This window comes from Hemitrygon akajei, chromosome 14, assembly GCF_048418815.1.
Source record: "Hemitrygon akajei chromosome 14, sHemAka1.3, whole genome shotgun sequence".
NCBI lineage: Eukaryota > Metazoa > Chordata > Chondrichthyes > Myliobatiformes > Dasyatidae > Hemitrygon > Hemitrygon akajei.
Window position 1 is genome coordinate 52,058,445 of NC_133137.1, and position 18,965 is coordinate 52,077,409.

The 18,965-nt window shown below is 39.2% G+C and overlaps 1 protein-coding gene across 2 annotated transcripts in view; it reads left to right on the forward strand.

The window, feature by feature from the left end:
• Positions 1 to 18,965, forward strand: part of dnai7 (dynein axonemal intermediate chain 7) — a 106,273-nt gene that overhangs the window by 14,792 nt on the left and 72,516 nt on the right. For both annotated transcript variants that reach the window (XM_073066065.1, XM_073066064.1), the window contains exons 2-6: positions 2,638 to 2,734; positions 7,400 to 7,491; positions 11,975 to 12,079; positions 13,548 to 13,685; positions 17,816 to 17,962. In XM_073066065.1, the coding sequence (XP_072922166.1) occupies positions 2,638 to 2,734; positions 7,400 to 7,491; positions 11,975 to 12,079; positions 13,548 to 13,685; positions 17,816 to 17,962 (579 nt within the window). The remainder of the gene's footprint in view (positions 1 to 2,637; positions 2,735 to 7,399; positions 7,492 to 11,974; positions 12,080 to 13,547; positions 13,686 to 17,815; positions 17,963 to 18,965) is intronic.

An 18,965-nucleotide genomic window follows, 5' to 3' on the forward strand; every position in this document is an offset into this window, starting at 1 on the left:
GAAGACACAACAGTGCTTCTACTTATTTAGAAGTTTGCAAAGATTCAGCATGTCATCTAAAACTTTGACAAACTTCTATCAATGCCCAGTGGAGAGTATACTGACTGCATGATCACCTGAATAGAATGCCCTTGAACGGAAAGACCTGCAAAACTTAGTAGATACAGCCCAGTCCATCACATCTAAAGCTTTCCCACCAGTGAGCACGTTCACAAGGAGCACTATTGCTGGAAAGCAGCATCCATCCTCAAGGACCAGCACCATCCAGGCCATGTTCCCTTCTCACTGCTGCCATCAGGAAGGAGTACAGGAGTCTCAAGTCCAACACCACCAGGTTCAGGAACACTTGTCAACTATCAGGTTCTTGATCCAGAGGAGTTAATTTCACTCATCCCAACACTGAACTGATGCCACAACCTTTTTTAAAAAAGACTCTTTTTTAAGAACACTACAACTCATGTACTCAATATTTATTGCTTGCTTATCTATCTATCTATCTATCGATCTATCTATCTATCTATCTATTTATTTATTATTTGTTTTCCTTTTTTTATATTTGGTGAGTTTGTTGTCTTTTGTACATTGGTTGTTTGTCATCTCCGTCATGTGTGGTTTTTCATTGATTCTATTGTGGTTCTTTTTATTTGCTGTTAATGCCCACAAGAAAATTAATCTCAGGGTAGTATAAGGTGACATATATGAACATTAGAATCGATGTTTCATCTGCTGGAGGAACTCCTGAGGTCAAGCAACATCTGAGGGAACAGAGGTATTGTTGATTATTTGAGTCAGAACCTTGCATATAGACTGAATCTTTCAGTCCTAAAACATGAACAGTTGCTTCCCCACATTCCCACCCTTCCCATAGATGTTGCTTGACTTGCTGAGTTCCTTGAGCAGATTGCTTGTTTCTTCATATTCTAGCATCTGCAGTCTCCTCTGTCAACAAAATTAAAATATTAATTTATGGGATTGCTGGCAGTCAGTAGAGTACACTACAGTATTCTGAGTTTAATGATGAAATAGAATGCAACTCTTAAAAATCATAGATTGTCACTAAGATGCATTATTAAAAATTATTGTAGCTCAGTGGAGCATCTTATTGAATTTTTCCAGCATTATTTTAAATAACAAGTGAATATAATATTTTGTAGAACACTCTCATAGGGAGGAGTTGCAGAGAAATGATTTTATTTTAATGTATTTAAAATATCACACCATTTTGTTAATTTAGATTTCTATTTTGGGCTTGCTTCAGACTGCCTTTGGATTTTTATCCCCACAAAGTTGTTTTAAGTGTATAAGTGATATTGAACCTAGAGGAATACCAAACACAGACATGTAGATTCAAGATTCTGTACTTGGGGGATACCTAACTTCTATCACTTCATCCAGATCAGACTATGAATGTGCCTGTATGAGCAACACACACTTCCAGCATCTGTAGAATCTCTGATGTTTATAATCTGGTTGTATGAATCTGCTTTGTTTAATGTTTTTGCTATCTAGACAATTTTAGAGCCATAGAAACATTTTAATGTCTCCTGATTCTTTATGAAATATCTTACTTATTCAATTTTGTTCTTTTTATGGTGGCAGGCACCAAAGGGAAAAAAGAATAAAAAGCCCGGAACCAGGGAGGTATAGTGTAGTATCATTGAAAGAGATCTTATAAATTTACTTATCTTTACTGTAGTTATTAGCATGTTTTAGGTTTTGCCAAATGAGAATATATTTTATATATAAGTAACAGATAGTTTTGAAAAGAGAAGTTTGAAGATAAGTTGTTAGTAGCTTTAGAGTTGTGTTATTGATACCTGATGGAGGGAGGTTCTAACCATCCAAGTTCTATAGATTGGATCTAATATAATTTGTTCTAAGAAAATCCTCTATTTAAATTATGTATTAATATAAATAATTAATATAAAATTATTGCTACTTTTTATCTACTTTGAACATATTAGTCTGCTGTGAATAATGATTACTGGTAAGCCCAATTTAGAAAGACACAGTAAGTTGGTGGCAATGTGACTGTTCAGCTACTTCAAAGGGGTATTTTATTCTCCAGTTGCTTGCTTGTTCTTGAGGGAGACAGTGAAGGATTATACTCAGGTTTATCATAGTATGTACAGGCCTTTATTCAAGATTCCATCCTACTTTTAGTAAGGATTCACCAAAACAATGTTTAACCTCATTTTTCTCTGTAACCAATATTGTGTGAAATTATCCACTTCACATAAAGTGCAGACTAATGAGATTTTGGTTCCTTTAAATAATTTTATTTTTGCATCTTCAGCATTAGTAAAAACTAGTTCTTTTGTGAATGATCACCGACTGTCATTTTGTGGACTATAGTAACGGAAAAGTTTATTGATGACAAAGTTTGGCACTGTAAAAGCAGTAACTAACATGAAAATCTTGACATTGCCACTGATTATTTTAACCATGGTTAATGTAATTTTCAACTTAGCACTCTATTTCTTCCTGTGTTGTAGATAAATTTTCTAGCTTTGAGGTTCGGAATGTCTATGTTGCATTACTATCTTGATGTTGCAGACCATCTGCTCAACTGGTCATTACTGATTTGGCTTTCATTTCTTAAAATGGATACAATATCTGGTATATTTTTACTTTAAGACTTCAGTCCGAAGTTCTGCTGCTTCAAAGAAGAAACGTGGCAAATCTGCAGAAAAACTTATGAAAGAAGAAGAGGAAAAAAAGCATTTGGAAGAAGGTAAGTACGATCTTTGTTTCTAAGCCATTCTTAGGATTGGTGTCACTGGAAAGATAAGCATTTATTGGCCATTTTTGTTTTCTCATACTAAAGTGCGTGAATCAGAATCAGGTTTAGTATCACCAGCATATGTTGTGAAATTTGTTATATTTGTGGCAGCAGTACACTGCGATACATAATAAATATAGAAAATATACTGTATATATTTACATTAAATAGTTAAGTTAAAATAAGTAGTGCGAAAACAAACAAAATGAAAAAAAGTAGTGAGGTAGTGTTCATTGGCTTCAATGTTCATTTAGCAATCGGATAGCAGAGGGGAAGAAGCTGTTCCTGAATTGATGAGTGTGTGCCTGAAGGTAACAAAGAGAAGAAGGCACATCCTGGGTGGTGGTGGATGCTGTCTTCCTGAGGCACTGCTCCTTGAAGATGTCTTGGATACCCAGATAGTACCCATGATGGAGTTGACTAATTTTACAACTTTATACAACTGACTTCAATCTTGTGCAGTAGCCTCCACCCCATATGGATATGCATACATTCAGAATGTTCTGCACAGTACATCCCTAACAGTTTTTTTAGTGTTTTAGGTGACAAACCAAATCTCCTCAAACTCCTAATGAAGCATAATATCTGTCCTCCCTTTTGTATAGCTGCACCAGTATGGTCCTCAGAGATATTGACACCCAGGAACTTGTAATTGCTCACTCTCTCAATTTCTGATCCCTCTATGTGGATTGGTTTGTGTTCCCTTGTTCTACCCTTTCTGAAGTACTCAATCAGCTCTTTGGTCTTTGTAATGTTGAGTACAAGGTTGTTGCTATGACACCACTCAAATAGTTGGTATATCTCGATCTTGAATGCCCTCTTGTCTCCATCTGAGATTTTGCCAACAATGGTTGTATCATCAGCAAATTTATAGATGGCATTTGAGCTATACCTAGTCACACAGTATTGGGTGTAGAGAGAGTAGAGCAGTGGGTTAAGTACACATCCCTGTGGTGTGCCTGTGTTGATCATTGGAGAGGTGGAGATGTTATTTCCAATTAGCACAGATTGTGGTATTTCGGTTAGGAAGTCGAGGATCCATTTACAGAGGGAGGTACAGAGGGCCAGGTTCTGTAGCTTTTCCATCAAGACTGTAGAGACGATGGTGTTAAATGCTGAGCTATAGTCAATAAACAGTATCCTGACATAGGTGTTTGTATTGTCTGGGTGATCCTAGGCCGTGTTGCGAGCCGTTGAGATCGCATGTGTCATAAACCTATTGTAGCGATAGGCAAATTGCAGAGAGCCCAGGTCCTTAAAGAGACAGGAGTTGATTCTAGCCTTGATCAACCTATCAAAGGATTTTAACACTGTAGATGTGAGTGCTACTGGACGATAGTTGTTGAGGCACTGCTCTTCTTGGGCACTGGTATATTTGTTGTCCTTCTGAAGCAGGTGGAAACTTCCAACCATAGCAATGAGAGATTGAGAATGTCTCTGAGTACCTCCGCCAGTTGGTTGGCACAAGTTTTCAGAACCTTAGCAAGTACTCCATCAGGGCCTGCTGCCTTGCGAGGGTTCACCCTCTTGAAAGACAGCCTGACGTTGGCCTCTGAGATAGAGATCCCAGGGTCACTGGATGCTGCAGGGATCCTCATAGATCCTCAAAGTGAGCATAAGAGGCATTCAGCTCATCTGGAAGTAAATCATCACTGTCACTCATGATGCTGGGACTTGCTTTGTAGGAAGCAAATGGTTTGCAAACCCTGCCAGAGTTGATGTGCATCCAATGTTGCCTCTAACCTCTCTTGGAATTGTTTCTTAGCTCTTGAGGTAGCTCTCCCCAAGTTTTCTTGTACAGACCTGGGTCACCAGACTGAAATGCCACAGACATACCTTTAGCAGACTACAAACCTCCTGGTTCATCCATGGCTTTTGGTTTGGGAATTTTAGTACGTTTACAGTAAGTTTTCATGGGCACACACTCATCCACATAAGTTTTAACGAAGTCGGTGACAACTGTAGCATCTCATCCAGATTCAAAGATGAATCCCTGAATACAGTCTAGTCCAGTGGTCCCCAACCACCAGGCCGCGGACTGGTACCGGGCTGCAAAGCATGTGCTACTGGGCTGTGAGGAAACACTATGATTTGGCGGTATGAAGCAATATGAGTCAACTGCAGTGCAGCTGATTCACATCACTTCATACCACCAAATCATATCGTTTCCTCGTGGCCCGGTACCACTCCACGGCCTAGTGGTTGGGGACCACTGGTCTAGTCCACCAATTCAAAGCAATCCTGTAAGCACTCCTGTGCCTCCCTTATCTATGCATTCTTGGTCCTCACTACTGGTGCTGCAGTCTTTAGTCTCTGCCTATACTCAGGGAGTAGAAGTACAGCCAGGTGATCAGATTTTCCAAAGTGAATGAGTGAATTGGATTTTTCATAGAAATCTAACAGCACATAATTATTATTACTGCCACCAATAATAATTTTCAGATTTTTATTATAATATTGTGGACAATGCAGAAAAATCTGGGCACATTTTCTCTTGGTCCAGAGTTTCCTGAGTCCTTGGGCATTAAAATGCTGACAAACACCCCAGAAGATTTAGAAGAAAAGCTTTACAAATCTAAATATATAACTACAGCAGTAAGTGTTCCCATCAGCCTCTTCAAATTCATATCAATTACAATGTAGCTCTCTGCAGCTCAGTATATCCGCATCACATAGCAGGGGGTTCAATGAATCACTATCATACCAGCACAAAGTTTAAGGAGATGTGTAGGCATGTTTTTATTAGAAATATTATAGAAATATTGCAAATGGAAAATTAATTGCATTTTCTGGTGCCATTTGTAAACCTGAGGTGAAAGTTGACGAAAGGACACAAGGAAGAATACAGAGTACAATAAGATATATATTATAAGTCAAGAAGAAGGATTAAATATAGTCGGCCCTCCTTATCCGCGGGGGACTGGTTCCGAGACCCCCCGTGGATACCAAAAAACGCGGATGCTCAAGTCCCTTATTTAACCTGGCTCAGTGCAGTGGACATTAGGACCTGGCGGTGAAGCTCTGAATCCGCGGTGTTTCTGTTCACGAAAATAATCACGATCACGATTGAAAATAAGGTGGAAATAATAAAGCGATCAGAAAGAGGTGAAGCACCATCGGTCATTGGAAAAGCGTTAGGCTACAGTCGGAGCAATCTTAATGGAGCACGTGAAAGGCCCTGCCCCGATGAAAGCTACAATTATTACTAAGCAACGCAGTGGTTTAATTATTGAAATATGTATGTTTCTTAAGTGTTTTATATGCATAGAAAGGTATACTTTTACAGAAACCATGCTGACTTTGACTTATTTTGTCATTAGTTTCCATGTACCCCGAAACCTAGTCCTTAATTATGCCTTACATAATTGCATCGAGGCAGTAAAAAGAAAACAATGCAGAATATTGTGCTACAATTACAGAGGAAGTGCAGTGCATGGTAACAGATAAAGTGTTACAAGGGCCGTGATGAGGTAGACTGGGAGATCAAAAGTTAATCTTCTAACGTATGACAGATTCTTGAGTCTGGTGGTAGGTGCTCTGAAGCTTGTACATCTTCTGCTGAATGGGAGAACAGAGAAGAGAGAATGACTGGGATGGGAGGTTTCCTTGATTATTGGCTACTTTTCTGAGGCAGCAGGAAGTGTGGATGGAGTCAGTGGAGGGGAGGCTGCTCTGTGAGTAATTAATGTCACTCTGGGATTTAATGTTGAATTTGGTATTGTATTCAGATCCAGACAGAATACGATCACCCTTTTATTCCATAGTAATGAGTGGAGTAAGATAGTAGGTAAGAAAGATCTGCACTTCCATAGCATCCCTCAGACGTCAGTATGACTTAAACACTTTGTAGCTAATGAAGTGGTTTTAAACCCAATATTATATGAAAGACAAGTTGTCCATGGCAGGGTTGAATAAGAGATGATGTGACTTTAACTACATAATAATTTTTGACTTTTATATTGAGGATACCTCCACTGCTCTTCTTTAAAGCAATTCTTTATTGTGCAATAGGGCTTGAAGGCAGAATCTCAGTTAACATTCCAATCAAAAGGCAAGACATTCGTATTGTAGATCATCTTCTGTATTACAATAGATTGGGCAGAAAACTGCACACATAAGAACATAAAATGGAACCAAGTTGTGGCTAGCTGCCTGTAAAAGTGTTGCCTCTTTCAGACATCATCCTGCATAATGTCCTGTTCTTTGCACCTGTGGATATGTACAATGAATTTTACTTTGAAATAGGAACAGGAGTAGGCTATCAAGCCTGTTCTAGATTTTAACTTGATTATGGCCAAGACTTCCCCATAGCCTTCTATTCTTTGATCTTCCAAAAATGCATCTATCTCTTTGTAAAATGCTGCCATTGATCTAGCCTCCACAACCCTCTGCAATCTACACAGTGCTTTCTGCAAAATTACGGTATTTCCTTTTGGACTGTGTAGAAATGTCAGTAACATTAGTACTTAACACTATAAATTGGTACAATTAAATTAGATGGAAATAAGTTAAGGATGATTTTTCCTGGTTTTGGGTCGTTCATATTGTCCAGTCAAACTGGATCTAGCCATTTTGTATTACCTGCAAAGACAAATAAAAACATTTTATATTTAACAGAAGAATTACGATTGGCAGCTGAACAATTGGAACGAGAAATTCTTGAGCAAAAGAGACTTGAGGAGGAAGAGAGAGCAAGAATAGCAGCAGAGGTTTGTATTACTTTACTGAGAGTGCTCAACATTGAGAACGACAAAAGAAATGAAGGGATTGGAAAAGAAAATGGGTGTGTGAGTAAAATTAAGGAATGTTCACAAAATGGATTGATCAGTCGTTTTCTCCTCTTTCCTACTACATCCCAGGGTAATATGCCATTTAAAAATTTCAGTTGCTGTTGCCCCTCATTTTTGAAAGGAAGCATATGGTCAAAGCATATGAGGTAAAGTTTATTTTTAAGAAGCTGTGCAATATATATATATGCACTAAAATTATCAGTTTAAATCTTTAACAGTAGCAGAATGTTTTCTCAAGGAACCTATAAAATTGTGAAACGCCATGCAGATTAAATATAGAGAGGATATTCCTGATGGCTTGGACATCCAGAAATAGGAATGTCACCCTGGGGAACTAGTCCATAGAGCAATGAATCTTTGAAATTCTCTACCACTGAAGGCAGTGGAAATCAAGTTAATAAATTAGATTTTAAAAAACAGATTTATTTGTAATGTTGAAAGGATCAGGGACTACACCCCAGGGTTCTGAAAGAGATAGTTGAAGAGATTGGAAAGAGCATTACTAATGCTTCCACAAAATCACTTAAATCTCTAAGAAGGGAGGGAGGTAGAAGAAAGGAAATTATAGGCCAGTTAGCCTGACTTCAATAATTGGAAAGATTTTGGAGTCCATTATAAAGGATGAGGTTTTGGGGTACTTGGAGGCTTATGATAAAGTAGGCCAAAGACAGCATGGTTTCCTTAAGGGGAAATATTGTCTGACAAATCTGTTGGAATGCTTTGTGAAAATAAAGGGTAGGATAGTTAAAGTGGATGTTGATTAGTTAGATTTTCAGAAGGTCTTTGATAAGGTCCTCGTACTTCGGGCTGCTTAACAAGATAAGAGACCATGATATTATAGAAAAAATACTAGCACGAATAGAAGATAGCTGACTGACAAGAGGCAAAGAATGGGAAAAATGGGGGGGGGGGTATTCTGGTTGGCTGCCAGTGACTAGAGGCGTTCCACAGAGGTCAGTATTGGAACTGCTTCTTTTCATATTATATTTCAGCGATTTGGATGACCTAATTGATGGCTTTGTGGCCAGCTTAGTGGACTATATGAGGCTAGGTGGAGGGGAAGGTAGTGATGAGGAAGTAGAGAGTCTGCAAAAGGACCTAGGTAGATTGGGAGAGTGAGCAAAGAAGTGGAGGGAAGTGTATGGTTATGCATTTTGGTAGAAGGTAGAAAAGTGTAGACTATTTTCAAAACGGGGGGAAAAAATCAAAAATCAGAGGTACAAAGGGACTTGGGAGTCCTTGTGTTGGAGTCAAGGTTAACTTGCAGGTGGAGGTGGTGGTAAGAAAAGCAAGTGCAATGTTAGCATTGCTGTCTCTGTTTTATATTTGCTCTTCACACATATGTGTTGATGCAGCTGTTCAGCATGTTCGATCATCAATGAATTTCTCAGCTGCTTCATGATCTGCAGCAGCACAAATCTTTAAAAAATTATTGCTGTGCCTTTTCTTAAATTACTGTAACCAGCCTACTGAATATTCACAATTACTTTCAATTTTCAATTCTTCATGTCAGATCATGGTTTGTTTCATAATCAGCATACCATTAAGCAGCATATATTCACTCCGATGCTGATGAAACCACTCTTTCAATACTTGATCAAGACCTTTATTTTTGCTTTATGAAGTGTTTTTTTCTATTTTTCATTAACTTCTTTTCATTACATATGTGAGGTCACTTCTCAGGACTGTTTGTGATGCAGAGACCTGCGCCTCGCCTGGGAACCTTCCCAGTGTCTTGTAGAATTTTTCATTTGTGATGTCATGTTAGTGTTCAAAAATGTTTTGATTTTTGGAGGTTTTCTGCTCCTGAACCGACATGGATAACTTCAATCTCCACCATTTTGAACAGATTTTATTATCTACAGACTCACTTTCAAGGACCATTTACAACTCATGCTCTCAGTATTATAGAGTCATAGAAAAATACAGCACAGAAACAGGCTATTTTGCCCAACTAGTCTGTGCTGAACTATTTAAGCTGCCTAGTCCCACCAACCTGCACCCGGCCCATAGCCCTCCAAATCCCTACTATCCATATATCTATTCAAACTTCTCTTAAAGGTTGAAATTGAGCTCACATGGACTACTTGCACTGGCAGCATGTTCCACACTCTCACAACCCTCTGAGTGAAGAAGTCTCCTCTCGTGTTACCCTTAAACTTTTCAGCTTTCACCCTTAATCCATAATTTCTAGTTGTAGTCCCACCCAGCCTCAGTGAAAAAAACTGCTTATATTAACCCTATCTATAACCTCATAATTTTGTATATCTCTATCAAATCTTCCATTAGTTTTTTATGTTCCAAGGATTAAAGTCTTAACCTCTTCAGTCTTTCCTTATAACTCAGGTCCTCTAGTCCTGGCAACATCCTTATAAATTTTCTTTGTACTCTTTCAACCTTATTTACGTCCTTCCTGTAGGTAGGTGACCAAAACTGCACACAGTACTCCAAAGTAGGTCTCACCAATGTCTTAGACAATTTCAACATAACATCCCATTGTCTCTTCTCAATACTTTGACTTATGAAGGCCAATGTGCCAAAAGCTTTCTTTCTGACCTTATCTACCTGCGATGCCACTTTCAATGAATTATGGACCTGTATTCCCAGATCCCTTTATTCTACCACATTCCTCAGTGCCCTACCCCTCATTGTGCAAGGCCTACCCTGGTTGGTCCTACCAAAGTGCAACACCTCACACTTGTCTGCATTAAATTCCATCTGCCATTTTTAGCCCCATTTTTTCAGCTGATTCAGCTCCCACTGCAAGCTCTGATAGTCTTCTTCACTGTCCACTACACCCCCAATCTTGGTGTCATCTGCAAATTTCCTGATCTAGTTAACCACATTATCATCCAGATTATTGAAATAGATGACAAACAACAATGGACCTAGCATTGGTCCCTGCAACACTCCATTAGTCGCAGGCCTCCAGTCAGAGAGGCAACCATCTACTACCACTCCCTGGCTTCTTCCATAAAGCCAATGTTTAATCCAATGTACTATCTCATCCTGAAGGTCAAGTGCCTGAACCTTCTTGACTAGCCTCCCATGCAGGACCTTGTCAAATGACTTACTAAAGTCCATGCAGACAACATCAACTGCCTTGCTTTCATCTATTTTCCTGGTAACTTCCTTGAAAAACTACGAGATTGTTTAGACATGACCTACCACGTACAAAGCCGTGCTGATTACCATTAATCAGTCCATGTCTATCCAAATAATTACTTATCTGGTCCCTTAGAATATCTTCCAATAACTTTCCCACTACTGATGTCAGGCTCACCAGTCTATAATTTCCTGGTTTATTTTTAGAGCCTTTCTGAAACAGTGGAACAGTATTAGCTATCCTCCAACCCTCCAGTACCTCACCTGTCACTAAGGATAATTTAAATATCTTTGCTAGGGCTCCTGCAATTTCTGCACTTGCCTCCCATAGGGTGCGAGGGAACACTTTGTCAGGCCTTAGGGATTTATCTACCCTAATTTGCCTCAAGTTTGCAAATACCTCCTCTGAAAACCGTATAGGGTCCATGAACTCACAGCTGCTTTGCCTCACTTCTTTAGATTCTGTGTCTATCTCCCAAGTAAATACAGATGCAAAAAATTCATTTAAGATCTCCCCATCTCTTTTGGCTCCACACATAGATTACCATTCTGATCTTCCAGAGGACCAATTTTGTCCCTTGCAATCCTCTTACTCTTAACGTATCTATAGAATCTCTTGGGATTATCCTTCACCTTGTCTGCTGGGGTAACTTCATACTTTCTTATAACTCTACTGATTTCTTTCTTAAGTGTTATTATTTTTTATTTGCATAGTCTGAAATTTTTACACATTCCTAAATTCTATTGTGTTTCTTTTTATCCTGAAAATGACTGTAAGAAAATGAATCTCAAGGTAGTATATGGTAACATGAACATACTTTGGTAATATATTTACTTTGACTTTGAAGCACGAACAATGGGGTCAACTGGAAGTTTATGAATATTTCTCTCAACAAATCATAAAATATAATTGAAATTTGACTGATTTTTGACTCTCCTGTGAACTTAACAGGAAAGGGCAGAACACATACAATTCCATCTTTGGTGCTGAATATCACTGGTTTGCACCAGAATTAACACAATCCATGTGTAATACCATGGATCATTTAACATCTTCAAAATATAATTCGCTTTCATTGAGCTAGTTCTTGAAAATGTAAGAAAATTGTTATATTCCTAGTAATTATATGCACGTGACTTAAAAAAGAGCTGGAATTCAGTACATGGTCTGTTGCATGAATTGCAAAACTTTCCTGTGAATGCATTCCTAAGAGCTTTTTGCAAGATGTGTAGGTACTAGTAAAATTGAATTCATGCGTTAAGGTAAAGTAATGTGCTTTAATTTTACCCAAAACAGGATAAGGCACGTAAAGACAATGAACTACCTGAACTTTTCCAAATTTTGGAAAGGAATATGGATTCTGTTCAGAGGTTGCGCAAAAATCTTAGAGAAGTTACCAAGGTAATGTTGTTCAATATTGTGTTTCACTCCAAACTTGTTTGCTCTGGTAAGTAAGAGATTGGGGTTGTTAAACATGAGAGCACGTTGTTACAACTTAGCTTATCATATTTAAAAGAGGCATTTGCAATATAATTAAAGGTTCTGAAGGAATATTTTTTTTCTTTGATGGGTATTCGATTTAAGTGTCATTACCTGAAATTTTGAGTAGGGCCATACATGTGTTGTCATGTTCCTGACACACAGGGTAGCAAAAATCAATCAATTCAATTCAAAATAACCAAAACGTTTTAATTTCAGCTTTATTATATGAAGGATATAAACCAGGATAGCGTAGATGAAGTTAAGATCAGCCATGGTATAATTATTGTAATTAGCAGAACAAACCTGGCTGGCTTCCTTATGTTTTTGTTTTCCTTTATTTTGTGGTTATAGAGGGGCATGGATTCTCTCACTCTTTACAAATAATACTATTAATTTCTGGGCCTCAGTAAACCACAGCAATGTAGCAGTTAGTGTGATGCTATTACAGCTTGGGGCATCGGAGTTCAGTCCTGGCATACTCTGTAAGGAGTTTGTTTATCTGCCCCACGGAATATGTGTCTTTTTTCTGAATGCTCCAGTTTCCTCCTACGGTCCAAAGATGTACCGGTTAGTAGGTTAATTGGTCATTAGAAATCATGCTGTTATTAGGCTAGGGATAAATTAGGGACTGCTGGGTGGTGCTGGAAGGGCCTATCTCTAAATAAAATAAATAAAAATAAATAAAATATCTTTGCACAGTCATAGGGAGAAGGTACAAACTCCTTAAGGCAGTGGTGGAAATGAACCCTGGATCTGGGTGCTGTAATAGTGTTATGCTAACCACTAGGCTACCTTGCTGCACCTCCATGTATATCAAACATTAAAAAGGAAAGGACCATAAATGTTTAAAATGTTTAATATTATAAGAGGCATAGGTAAGTTAGGTAGTAACAGTCTTTTCCCTGGGTAGAGGAGTCCAAAACTAGGAGGCATAGATTGAGAGGGTAGAGATGTAAAAGAGACGTGATGGTGAAGTTTTCAGACAAAGGGTATTGAGTATATAGGTTGAGCTGCTAGAGGAAGTGGGCGTGGCAGATACTATAGTATCATTTAAGATGCACTTTGATAGGTGCATGCAGGTGTGAGGCTAGACGGATATAGGCCAAATATTGGAAATTGGATGGTCACCACAGTTGGCATGGGCTGAAGGATCTGTATCCATGCTGTATTGCTCTATGAAACTGTGACATATGAAGAATATCACTGGGTAACAGTACAATCTTAATGAAAACCATGTTTATATTTACTCTTAAGATAATTTGGTATGTCATTTGAAGTAGAATGCATTTTAGTTCATTTAATTTAGCAACATTACAGTTTGAGCTGTGATTTTCACTATTTCAATTGTGTATTGTTTGAAATAAATGTTGTGGGTCTGCTCCTTCAGTGGCAACGTTACATGAAATGTGATGGAACCCCTGATCCAACGATTCCTCAGGAAATTAATAGCTTCATAAATCTTTCCAAGGAGGATCCAGATAGAAATATTAAGTCGTTGTTTGAAGGAAGTAGAATAATACTAGAGGTAAGTATATAGCTTAAGAAAAACTTTAATATGTCTTTATTTCATTAATGTAAGTTTATATTTAGCAACACAAGTGAATCTGCAGATGCTGGAAATAAATAAAAAACACAAAATGCTGGCAGAACTCAGCAGGCCAGACAGCATCTATGGGAGGAGGTAGTGACGACGTTTCGGACCGAAACCCTTCATCATATTTAGCAACTTCAGTTTGTTAGGTTTGGAGTGAGTTCCAAGAGGTGCTTCTGGCCATTGAAGTATCTGTGAGTGCACGGACAGAAGCACCCTCCCTCCTGTAGCATACCACAGAGTCCAGCATGTGTAGTGCCTGATCGTCATCCTGTCACTCTTCCCCTCTGTATCCTTCTGTCACTGTTCTCCCCCAGGCAATGGATGAGCTCTCCTGTTTGGAATTTGACCCTGATAGATTTCCTAGGGGTGTACTGAAATAGATATCAGACTACTGAAGACAACAAAATCTCATCTCACCAGAGTTCCTGTAGTGCAGTGACTTTCATTGGAGGAGTTGACTTCCATACAGATGTCAGAAGTCATGGAAGAAGTATACAACCTTTCTCACCCAAGATCCAGCTTTAGCATTAGTGCTGTCAATGAAAGATGTATACAGCAGAGAGGACTTCCACAAAATGATGTGTGTTTCCTGTACCTCTGATATTGATCAGGAGAACATTTACCTATGGGAATAGTGTATGGCCATTCAGCTTCTCTATGATCCTCATGATTTGACAAACCTCTATAAAGTAAGGTGGTATATATTTCAGCTTGTACAGACAGCATTCAGGAAGCTCTGAGCTACTCTTCGGATGTTTCTGAATTCAGTGTGAGTGGCCCATTAAATGGCATTGCAGTACAGCAATCAGCACTGTGGAGATCTGCGACTACCAAATGATAGTGGTTCCATAGACCAGTGTTGTATGGTTAATTTCAAATAAGATAAATAATGGCAGTGCAAAAGGATTACTAGATTCATATCCAACAGTAACAACATGTCATATCAATACATCGGGCATGCAAATATACACCAATTAGAAATGCCTAATCGAATTTCTGGAATGGTATAATGTGAACTGGAAATGGGGACTACTGTATAATGCTCTTGGCCTTTAGACTGCATTACCAGGCACTGATTTTCTCTATGTAGTCTGACTAGAAGCCTGACAACAAGGTTTACTGGATTATTTCTTCATGTATTTTTTGGACTATTTTCTTTTAACATTGAAAGCATTTAATCAGTGTTGTAAGTATAAACGTAAGAGAGTGTGCAGATGTTGGAAATCCAGAGCAATGCACACAAAATGCTGGAGGAACCTGGCAGGTCAGGCAACATCTATGAAAATGAATAAATGTTTTGGGCTGAGATCCCTCATCAGAACTGGAAAGGAAGGGGGAAGAAACCTGAATCCGAAGGTGGGGGTGGGGGAGTACAAGTAAGAAGGTAATAGGTGAAGACAGGTGGATGGGGAAAGGGGGATGAAGAAAGAGCATTCGCCTCCTTCCTCATCTCTATTCAGGGCCCTAAACAATTCTTGCAGGTGAAACAACATTTCACCTGCACATCTGTTGTTGTTGTCTACTGTATCCAGTGATCCTGATGTAGCCTCTTCGACATAGCTGAGACCCAAGGTAGACTGGGGGATCACATTATTGAGCACTTTTGCTCCATCTACTAAAAGTAGGATTTCTGATGTCCAACCATTTGAGTTCCAGTCTCCATTCCCTTTTTGCCATGTTGATGCATGGCCTCCTCTACTGTCATGATGAGATCACTGTCCAGTTGGAGAAGCAATACCTCATAGTTCATCTGGGTGCTCTTCAACCAGATGTCATGAACATTAAATTCTCCAACTTCCAGTAATTTTACCTCCTCCCCCTTCCCTCTTCAATTCCCCACTCTGTCCCCTCTTGCCTCTTCTCTTCTAATCTGCTTATCCCCTCCCCTGGTGCCCCTTCTCCTTCTATTTCTCCTATAGTGCACTCTCCTCTCATATCGGATTCCTTCTTTTCCAGCCCTTTACCTTTTCCACCAATCACCTTTCAGCTTCTTACTTCATCCTCCCTCCCCCACCCACCTGACTTCACCTATCACCTTCTAGCTTGTACTCCTCCTCCTCCCACTTTATTCTGGCTTCTTCTCCCTTCCTTTCCTGATGAAATGTCGATTGTTTATTCATTTCCATGGATGCTACCTGACCCGCTGAGTTCCTCCAGCATTTTGTGAGTGTCCATATAACATATAACCATATAACAATCACAGCACGGAAACAGGCCATTCCGGCCCTCCTAGTCCGTGCCGAACTCTTAATCTCAACTAGTCCCACCTACCCGCACTCAGCCCATAACCCTCCACTCCTTTCCTGTCCATATACCTATCCAATTTTACCTTAAATGACACAACTGAACTGGCCTCTACTACTTCTACAGGAAGCTCATTCCACACAGCTATCACTCTCTGAGTAAAGAAATACCCCCTCGTGTTTCCCTTAAACTTTTGCCCCCTAACTCTCAAACCATGTCCTCTCGTTTGAATCTCCCCTACTCTCAATGGAAACAGCCTATTCACGTCAACTCTATCTATCCCTCTCAACATTTTAAATACCTCGATCAAATCCCCCCTCAACCTTCTACACTCCAATGAATAGAGACCTAACTTGTTCAACCTTTCTCTGTAACTTAAGTGCTGAAACCCAGGTAACATCCTAGTAAATTGTCTCTGCACTCTCTCTAATTTATTGATATCTTTCCTATAATTCGGTGACCAGAACTGTACACAATATTCCAAATTTGGCCTTACCAATGCCTTGTACAATTTTAACATTACATCCCAACTTCTGTACTCAATGCTCTGATTTATAAAGGCCAGCGTTCCAAAAGCCTTCTTCACCACCCTATCTACATGAGACTCCACCTTCAGGGAACTATGCACTGTTATTCCTAGATCTCTCTGTTCCACTGCATTCCTCAATGCCCTACCATTTACCCTGTATGTTCTATTTGGATTATTCCTGCCAAAATGTAGAACCTCACACTTCTCAGCATTAAACTCCATCTGCCAACGTTCAACCCATTCTTCTAACCGGCATAAATCTCCCTGCAAGCTTTGAAAACCCACCTCATTATCCACAACACCTCCTACCTTAGTATCATCAGCATACTTACTAATCCAATTTACCACCCCATCATCCAGATCATTTATGTATATTACAAACAACATTGGGCCCAAAACAGATCCCTGAGGCACCCCGCTAGTCACCGGCCTCCATCCCGATAAACAATTATCCACCACTACTCTCTGGCATCTCCCATCTAGCCACTGTTGAATCCATTTTATTACTCCAGCATTAATACCTAATGACTGAACCTTCTTAACTAACCTTCCATGTAGAACTTTGTCAAAGGCCTTGCTGAAGTCCATATAGACGACATCCACTGCCTTACCCTCGTCAACATTCCTCGTAACTACTTCAAAAAATTCAATAAGGTTTGTCAAACATGACCTTCCACGCACAAATCCATGCTGGCTACTCCTAATCAGATCCTGTCTATCCAGATAATTATAAGTACTATCTCTAAGAATACTTTCCATTAATTTACCCACCACTGATGTCAAACTGACAGGTCTATAATTGCCAGGCTTACTTCTAGAACCCTTTTTAAACAATGGAACCACATGAGCAATACGCCAATCCTCCGGCACAATCCCCGTTTCTAATGACATCTGAAAGATCTCCGTCAGAGCTCCTGCTATCTCTACACAAACTTCCCTCAAGGTCCTGGGGAATATCCTGTCAGGACCCGGAGATTTATCCACTTTTAAATTTCTTAAAAGCGCCAGTACTTCCACCTCTTTAATTGTCATAGGTTCCATAACTTCCTTACTTGTTTCCCACACCTTACACCATTCAATATCCTTCTCCTTAGTGAATACCGAAGAGAAGAAATCGTTCAAAATCTCTCCCATCTCCCTCGGCTCCACACATAGCTGACCACCCTGATTCTCTAAGGGACCAATTTTATCCCTCACTATCCTCTTGCTTTTAATATAACTGTAGAAGCCTGCATGTTATAGTCTTTTAAACTACCTTGTGACTCTATGATACTTTTTCTTCTTGCAGCTTTTAGATGAATTGGAAATGTTATTAGGAGACACTCCATCTGATGAGTTGCTTGAGACAACTACATCCCAGTACCAACAAACCATTTGGGATTTGCAGACTCTTCTCTCCAACATCAATGACAGAGCAACAGATATCCTTCTACAGGTGAATGCTTAATCAGTAACTGTACTGAAAAACATCAGGAACATCATCTATCGCATTCCAACAGACTCTCAGATTGTCCACTCGTTTATTAAAAGGTGGAACTCTTGATCTTGTAATCTATCTCATTGTGGTCCTTGTATTTTATTTGTCTACCTAAACTGCACTTTCTCTGAAAGTGCAACCCTATATTCTGCACTCTATTTCTGTTTTTGTTACCTTGGGTTAATTATATGATTTAGCTGGATACCATTCAAACAAAAAGCTTCTCACTGTATCTTGGTATTTGTGACAGTAATATACCAACACCAATACCAATATATATTAAAATCCCCCTGGCTAGATTAATTAAATGGCAGCAGAACACTGGTTAGGTTTCAGCCCAGTGTTTCAGAACCCTGGCCTGACATTTCAGGGATCTAAGTTTAAATGTCACTAATGTAGCTGTAGAATTTAAATTCAGATAATGATGTATTTATTTTAAATTAGCCAATTGTAATGATGATCACAAACTACTGGAATGTTATAAAAATCCATCTGTTTCATTAAGTTTCACGTAGATCTTAAAATGTGCGTGGTCTATTCTTCAGTTGTGAACAGACTAAAAAGTGTTACACAGACTGCCACTCACCACAAACATGTGTCTGAGATGGTTTTTCAATGTCTTGTGTATATGTGCCACACTTTCAGGAAACTATGTACTTGTTAAGTACTAGCTAGCTCCCTGTTCCTACAACACGTCTCATGGGCTCATTTACTGTCATTTACTGTGTAAATCCTTGCCCTGGTTTGCCATAAATTCCGGTGTATAAGCTGAGAATTTGGCCCTAAATTTTGATCCTAAAATTAGGGTGTCGGCTTATACAGAAGGTGCCAACTTTGGAAAAACGAATACAATGCAAGATAGATCGTATTTATTGGCTGTTTTTGAGTCAAATTCGTTCCACTGTTGATGCATGAATTCTTTGAATGGTTTGTTTAAACTCACATCTAGTGGCTGGAGCAC